At 41.3% G+C, this 8,838-nt stretch overlaps 1 protein-coding gene across 1 annotated transcript; it reads right to left on the reverse strand.

The window, feature by feature from the left end:
- Positions 1-57: 57 nt before the first annotated feature.
- Positions 58-7,871, reverse strand: mrps18a (mitochondrial ribosomal protein S18A). The gene is given in 7 exon segments (XM_071413224.1): positions 58-776; positions 919-991; positions 1,083-1,206; positions 1,393-1,497; positions 1,783-1,814; positions 7,710-7,757; positions 7,760-7,871. Coding segments are annotated over 7 exon segments (624 nt in total). The 5' UTR covers positions 7,857-7,871; the 3' UTR covers positions 58-631.
- Between the last annotated feature and the right edge of the window lie 967 nt (positions 7,872-8,838).

The following is an 8,838-nucleotide window of genomic DNA, read 5'->3' on the forward strand; positions in this document are numbered from 1 at the left end:
ATTTCTGTCAATAGGCCCAGTAAATGCTTACTTCCACACTCATGCAAACACACATGGTGGAGGGAGAAAAAGCAGATCCGTTTTATTTGCACATCTGTGTTGTCTTGAAGTACAACATCCCACCTACATCAAAACAGTGCAATACTGACCCAATTGATTTTACAGCAAGGGCTCTATTCAATCTGTATTGCTGAAGCGTTACAGATTCCGCAATAGAAATGTAAAGGTAATGCCCGATTGAGCTGACATATGCAGCGGTTACCGTGAATGCAGTCTCTGGTAAAGCTGGAACATTGCCTTTAAAATGTCAATCACGCTGTAGAGCTGAACTGCCGCGATGCGGATTGAATAGAGCCCCTAAATGTGGAGTTTAATAGTTTTGTTTCAGGGCATCTTCAAAAAGGTCAAATGACAGAATGGGTTTCCAATGGGCGATGTCCACCAATAGATAAATAGGCTGGACAAATACAGATGCTCCCCCAGCTTTTCCAATGGCTAGTTCTCAAAGTCAATGGAGCTCCAAATGGGCCAGGAGTACTACAAGGAAGGACGTCCAATAGAACTGTTGTACCCCATCTCTGTCCCGCCCACACTGACTCCTGCTGCTGTGAGTTGACATGCCCCCAGGTCATCAATGTTTCAGGTAGAGGATTTTTTTGCCATACTGTACATTGTTTCTGAGAGCTGGGTGGCCGACTGAGATGCGGTTTTTACACCACTTCAGCCCCGTCCTATAGATGGGCTTCACTGAATCAATGGACCAGCGAGTCAGATATCTGTGATGCAACAACACAGGTGTGAGTTAGTCAGAGAGAGGATGCACAAGAGTTAGTTGAAAGGTAATGTAATGAGAGGTCTAACAAGAAACAATACAGGTGTGAGAGGGTAGATACTGATGGGGTCAAACACACTCGTTACCTGTTGAGCTGTGGCTTGGGCTTCTTTGGGATGTGACCCTCTGGTAGTGTTGGTTTGTGATCTGGGAGCAGACCTGGAGTAGAAAAGAGAGAGTACTTTTACCACTTTGAAGATAATACATTTCACAATAGTTGTGCATCCAGAGCAGACACACAGCATCGTACCTGCTCTGTGAGCCATCTGCACACAGATGGCGATCTTGCGGTGCTCCTGGGCACAGAGACCAGTGACTCTACGAGGCAGCATTCCTCCATCAGACCTGATGAACTGACTGAGCAACAGGACATCCTAACAAATACAAACACAGGGAATTACTGTACGTCTGCGCTGATAGAACAGGCACACATATTGACATAAAATGCATGAGACATGGCAGATGTGAGTGTGGACCAGCACTGTTCATCTCACTCTGTTATTCTGGCAGAACAGTCGAGAGGCAGTAAGTATGCAGTCAGGTATCATTGAAACACTTACTGTGTAGTTGTATTTGTTCTGCAGGTTCCATCGATAGATGGGGCACTGGGCTGTAGCGTTGGGTGGCTGTGTTCTGCTTGGGGTATCCTCAGTTGTTCCCTCAATCTGAGAAAATAATGCAATGCTGGTCAATTAATAAATAAGCACAGCACAAATACTTCCATCAATCTACTGTAAATGTCACATTTACTAGCCATCTAGATAAGTGTTCATACTTAACACAATGGTATAGAGCTTGTATTATACTTTATATCCTGAAGTGTGTGGATACCGTATTGACTAGTATTGACTCAAATGCAGTAATCCACAACATAGCTAAAGTAAGAGAACACATCGCCACTCAAACAGTGTACAATGATGAACCAACAGGTTAGCAAGCTTGTCACTTACTATTGTTGTTTTGCCTTCTTTCTTTTCCACGACTGTTAACACAAACAACATAGTCAATGTCAAAGTTAGTATAGCTACAATCCAGGACATGTCAGTCAAGCAGTGTTTCATAACAAACCGGTGTTGTGCCGAAAAGCTTCCCCCTGTCGTGCTTTTCCCTATTATGGCTTTTTCTACATAAAAAAAAAATAAAAATCTGTTTTAGTTAAGAATGTAGATACAGTAGTAATAATAAAATTATAATAATTCCAAAAATTTGTACTCTGGGCGAAAAATAAAGTTCAAATATGTAAGTCAACATGAGTGCAGAGGAAATGGGGCAAACTAGATCCCAACTATCTCGGCCATATACGATTCGAGGTCTCGAAGGGAAAAGCGCGGACTTGGAAGATGACAAGGGGGTAATCTTCCCTAAAATAAGCGTGGAACACCAGAGGCCTCAGAGGAGACTCGTCGGAACCCTCATAAAATAAAAATCAGCAGCCTCCAGAACCACCACACCGGCAAGTTAAAAAAAATGTTATTTTACCTTTATTTAACCAGGTAGGCTGGTTGAGAACAAGCTCTCATTTACAACTGCGACCTGGCCAAGATAAAGCAAAGCAGTGCGACACAAACATCACAGAGTTACACATGGAATAAACAAGCGTACAGTCAATAATGCAATAGAAAAAAAGAAAGTCTATATACAGTGTGTGCAAATGGCGTGAGGAGGTAAGGCAATAAATAGGCCATAGTAGCGAAGTAATTACAATTGAGCGGATTAACACTGTAGTGATAGATGAGCAGATGATGATGTGCAAGTAGTGATACTGGTGTGCAAAAGAGCAGAAAAGTAAATAAAAACAATATGGGGATGAGGTAGGTAGATTGGGTGGACTATTTATGGGTGGACTATTTACAGATGGACTATGTACAGCTGCAGCGATCGGTTAGCTGCTCAGATAGCTGATGTTTAAAGTTAGTGAGGGAAATGTAAGTCTCCAGCTTCAGCGATTTTTGCAATTCGTTCCAGTCACTGGCAGCAGAGAACTGGAAGGAAAGGCGGCCAAAGGAGGTGCTGGCTTTGGGGTTGACCAGTGAGATATACCTGCTGGAGCGCGTGCTACGGGTGGGTGTTGTTATCGTGACCAGTGAGCTGAGGTAAGGCGGAGCTTTACCTAGCATAGACTTATAGATGACCTGGAGCCAGTGGGTCTGGCGACGAATATGTAGCGAGGGCCAGCCGACTAGAGCATACAGGTCGCAGTGGTGGGTGGTATAAGGGGTTTTGGTAACAAAATGGATGGCACTGTGATAGACTGCATCCAGTTTGCTGAGTAGAGTATTGGAAGCTATTTTGTATCGCCGAATTCGAGGATCGGTAGGATAGTCAGTTTTACTTCGGTAAGTTTGCGGCGTGAGTGAAGGAGGCTTTGTTGCGAAATAGAAAGCCGATTCTAGATTTGATTTTGGATTGGAGATGTTTGATATGAGTCTGGAAGGAGAGTTTACAGTCTAGCCAGACACCTAGGTATTTGTAGTTGTGCAGCCTCCACAACCACCACACCAGCGGCCTCCACAACCACCACACCAGCGGCCTCCACATCAGCGGCCTCCACCACACCAGCAGCAGCTACTGATATAAACAAATGTATGTATGTAATCTTGTCAGGTTGATCCATTTGTATTGCTCAGTACACCTTCAGGTACATTTTCCAGGTGTTGCAGAGGCTTGGGGAGGAAAATATGTTTATGTGCTGTTGTCTAGAATCGGCCCATATAAACATTTTATCATGATCAACAGAACTGGTCCAAATATGGAGTTGGAAAGTGAGGTAAGACTGTGTTGCACATACAGTATATGTAAACACTGTATGTGTGTGATTAATCTGTGTATTTATGAGGAAAACCTAAATTGTTGTTTTTCCATGTAACAGATTTACCTTCAGTCTTTTTTTCTGTCAGACCATCAATGCCTACATGTTCCATCTGGTGCGGAATTTTAAAAAGGCAGTCAACCGAGCAAGCTTTCTACAATGACACCTTTAAAATGACTGGCATTTGGGGGAGCAAGAAATCAAAACTTAAGGTTGGTTGGATTATTCTCAAAATATTATATGTTATATTTGACAGATTTTGAACTCAAGCAACTATCCTTGCCGTTTTAAATTTCAGATTGATCCAATGATGTACAAGTACATTATTGGCATCATCAATGAACACAACCACTGGACTGTGACGGTAAGAGCCGCTAAGGCAGTACTAAGAAATACATAATACAGAATATACATGTGAACACATACATGTGTGTAATATGTGTGCATGTAATGTGTGTGTGTCTGTCTAAACTTGAAAGGTTATACTGCCATCCCAAAAGAGGGCTCTGTTCCTGGTTTTCAACTCATCGCCTATTGAAAACACTGTAGGATATCGATCTGTTTGCACTTCCTACGGCTTCCACTAGATGTCAACAGTCTGTAGAACCTTGTCTGATGCCTCTACTGTGAAGGGGGTCCGAATGAGAGGGGAATTAGTCAGGTCCGCCATGACCTGACCATGCTTTCACCATGCACGTTCACATGAGAGGGAGCTCTGTTCCATCGCTCATCTGAAGTCAATGTAATTCTCCGGTTGGAACGTTATTCAAGATTTATGTTAAAAACATTCTAAAGATTGATTCAAATCATCGTTTGACATGTTTCTACGGACTGTTGCGGAACTTTTGGACATTGTCAGCTTTTAGTGAACGCGCTTCCTGACGTTGGATTTGTTTACCAAACACGCTAACGAAAATAGCTATTTGGACATAAATGGACATAACCGAACCAAACTAACATTTCTTGTGGAACTGGGAGTCCTGGGAGTGCATTCCGACGAAGATCAGCAAAGGTAAGTGAAGATTTATAATGCTTTTTATGAGTTTTGTTGACTGCACAATTTGGCGGGTAACTGTATGGCTTGCTTTTGTGGCTGAACGCTGTTTTCAGATGATTGAATATTGTGTTTTGCTGTAAAGCTTTTTGAAATCTGACACAGCGGTTGCATTAAGAACAAGTGTATCTTTAATCCTATGTAAAACATGTATCTTTCATCAAAGTTTATGATGAGTATTTCTGTTATTTGACGTGGCTCTCTGCAATTTCTCCGGATATTTTGGAGGCATTTCTGAACATGGCGCCAATGTAAACGGAGATTTTTGGATATAAATATGAACTTTATCGAACATGAAGTCCTATGAGTGTCATCTGATGAAGATCAAAGGTTAGTGATTCATTTTCTCTCTATTTATGCTTTTTGTGACTCCTCTCTTTGGCTGGAAAAATGGCTGTGTTTTTCTGTGGCTATGTACTGACCTATCATAATCGTTTGGTGTGCTTTCGTCGTAAAGCCTTTTTGAAATCTGACACGTTGGCTGGATTCACAACAAGTGTAGCTTTAATTTGGTGTATTGCATGTGTGATTTCATGAGAGTTAAAATTTTATAGTAATTTATTTGAATTTGGCGCTCTACATTTTCACTGGATGTCGCTAGCGTCCCACATATCCTAGAGAGGTTAAAGCTTGGTCGCAAATGACTCTTCCAAATGGACAATGACCCCAAGCATACTTGCAAAGTTGTGGCAAAATGGCTTAAGGACAACAAAGTCAAGGTATTGGGAGTGGCCATCACAAAGCCCTGACCTCAATCCTATAGAAAATTTGTGGGCAGAACTAAAAAAGCGTGTGCGAGCGAGGCGGCCTACATACCTGACTCAGTTACACCAGCTCTGTCAGGAGGAATGGGCCAAAATTCACCCAACCTATTGTGGGGTGCTTGTGGAAGGCTACCCAAAACGTTTGACCCAAGTTAAACTATTTAAAGACAATGCCAATCAAATACTAATTGAGTGTATGTAAACTTCTGACCCACTGGGAATGTGATGAAAGAAATAAAAGCTGAAATAAATCACTCTATTATTCTGACATTTCACATTCTTAAAATAAAGTGGTGATCCTAACTGACCTACGACAGGGAATTTTTACTAGGATTAAAATGTCAGGCATTGTGAAAAACTGAGTTTAAATGTATTTGGCTAAGGTATATGTAAACTTCTGACTTCAACTGTAAGTAATGCACAATTAACCTACTGAAAGTATACTGACTAAAGGCAAAACAGAACTGTCAAATTATATTATAGCTGTGTCGTTGTATACTTGCAAATTATAATCTTAAATGTAACAATTTTGTTGGGGAAAACTGAAATGCCCATCACATTTTTCTGAATGTATTCTGAAGGAGGAGTCGATTGTCTTTTCAAATATGGACAAAGACGTTAATATCATGAGAGAAGAAATAGCAGTCACTCTCCTCCAAAACACTGGAATTTCCATTTCTAATTTAATTGTAGATGAAAAAAAATAAACATTTATATGGATCTTTCAAGGCCATCTTTCATCCAACTTCTGAATAGATGGCCACTTAAACACATGTCTTTAAATAATTGTGTTACAAGAAACCTATACTATACCCTTGTTCCCTGTTCGCTCTGAAAAAATACATGTAAAGATGTATAGACTACTCAACATTATGTTTTGCTAGATGACCTGAGCCAACTGTGCCACTTCTGTGGGGAGATGGACAATAATGAGGAAGACACTAACTGGGCAATTGCTTGTTCACTTCTGAAGGCACATTTTTACGAGTACGAATTTGTATAAGCAGTAATATTTCAAAGGTAGCATCATCCACTTTGTCTGATAATGAAATAATTGTAATTCAAGAAATGTATTTCATGTTTTAAATACACTGCTCAAAAAAATAAAGGGAACACTTAAACAACACAATGTAACTCCAAGTCAATCACACTTCTGTGAAATCAAACTGTCCACTTAGGAAGCAACACTGATTGACAATAAATTTCACATGCTGTTGTGCAAATGGAATTAACAAAAGGTGGAAATTATAGGCAATTAGCAAGACACCCCCAATAAAGGAGTGGTTCTGCAGGTGGTGACCACAGACCACTTCTCAGTTCCTATGCTTCCTGGCTGATGTTTTGGTCACTTTTGAATGCTGGCGGTGCTTTCACTCTAGTGGTAGCATGAGACGGAGTCTACAACCCACACAAGTGGCTCAGGTAGTGTAGCTCATCCAGGATGGCACATCAATGCGTGCTGTGGTAAGAAGGTTTGCTGTGTCTGTCAGCGTAGTGTCCAGAGCATGGAGGCGCTACCAGGAGACAGGCCAGTACATCAGGAGACGTGGAGGAGGCCGTAGGAGGGCAACAACCCAGCAGCAGGACCGCTACCTCCGCCTTTGTGCAAGGAGGAGCACTGCCAGAGCCCTGCAAAATGACCTCCAGCAGGCCACAAATGTGCATGTGTCTGCTTTCAGAACAACTACTACTCAAATAAGACATTGTAGAGATGACGAATTTTGGCAAAGAGATTTATTTATAGACTGATAAACTTGAAACAAATAGCCAAACCGAAAACTGCAGACATTACAAGTGCCTCGCCGCGATCAAACCGACATAAAAAAAAAAATGAAACGCAGCCTAACATGAACAGAAATCTCAACTAGCAAGGATGTCACAGCGATGAAGAATTGAGTGCGTACGCGTTCAGCGAAGGGGGAGATTTTGGCAGGGGGGAGCATTTCGGCACAACACCGACAAGCTAGTTTAGCGAAGGGGAGATTTTGGCAGGGGGGAGCATTTCGGCACAACACCGACAAGCTAGTTTAGATGATATACTGCTAGTTCATGCAACTGCAACATGGTCGTTCAAATGATCTAACTTATTATCAACTAACACAATTATGCCTTTAACCTTTGATGCCTTAAATAATCATTATCGAAGGGCAAAGATAACTAAATGGGTGCGCTATTTTAGCTAGCTACAATTTCCAACGCTAGCAGAGTGAACTGTCATATGGCTACAACAGGATTCAACAAGAAACTCACTGTGTCGAATTCCTCTGCTTTGAATATTTCCAAAAACCGAGAGCATCTTGTTTTCCTCTGAAAGGCACTCATATTGCTGCTGCTGGCCACACATTTAAACCCAGAAAGAGAGGTCCATATGTACCCAAGCACACAGCGCCCTGCCATCTTGGAATGTTGACCTTTTTCTTCTTCTCTGCTATAATGGCGTTTGCAGAAATGCAACGTGCATGCCGCCACCTACTGTACGAGTAGTGAACAGGAAGGAAACAAAATGCGGAAAAAACCCCGACGAAAGAGGATTGCGGTCAGAGTGCAGTATAACTGCACTATGCGGCAAATACTGCGTCGGAAAAAACACCGTTTTTTTATTGCAGTAATTTTGCAATGTAACTGGAATTAGAGTGCAGTATAACCACAGTTCAACTGCAGTACACTGCAGTTATTCTGCAATTACTGCATCCAAAATACCACAGTCGACTGCAGTTACTTCATTTTTACTGCACTTTCAAAACGGCAATCTTTTTTTGTAAGGGAATGGAAAATAGATCAATCAAAAACCTATCCCATTCCTTCAGTCACATTCCATTCACGATAACATCCCACAGGCTCAAGGGCCTGGGAGGGGCAAACATCTTCTGACAGTATTCCCTGCAATGTTTCAGCTGTTACCCATCTAGCACATTTGGTTCTTTGGAAGTTGTGGGAACGTATGTTTTTGGTTTCACATTGGTTGTGGAAACGAAGCCATACTTTTCCTGACCCGTAACACTGAAAATGTTTTAAACATTCGGAGAACACAAGTGAAAATGTTGCCTGTTCTGGTAATGTTTATTTTTAGTTTGCAGGGATGTTCTTAAAACGTTTTACTCTGGTTCCTATCCTGGGAGGTTCCCAGAATGTAGTAAAAAAAAAAGAGACATTAAATAGAACCACATGGGAACTTGTGTGGAATGTTCTGTGGAAATACTGAAATTACCACAGACAAACATTGTTTCTTAACGTTCTTGGAACAATTTGAGAACATAACTTTAAATAGAACCATACGTTTTTATTTATTTTTATTTAACCTTTATTTAACTAGGCAAGTCAGTTAAGATTTTTTTTATTTTTACAATGACAGCCTACCAAAAGGCAAAAGGCTTCCTGT

The sequence above is a fragment of the Salvelinus alpinus genome, chromosome 8, assembly GCF_045679555.1.
Source record: "Salvelinus alpinus chromosome 8, SLU_Salpinus.1, whole genome shotgun sequence".
Taxonomy (NCBI): Eukaryota; Metazoa; Chordata; class Actinopteri; order Salmoniformes; family Salmonidae; genus Salvelinus; species Salvelinus alpinus.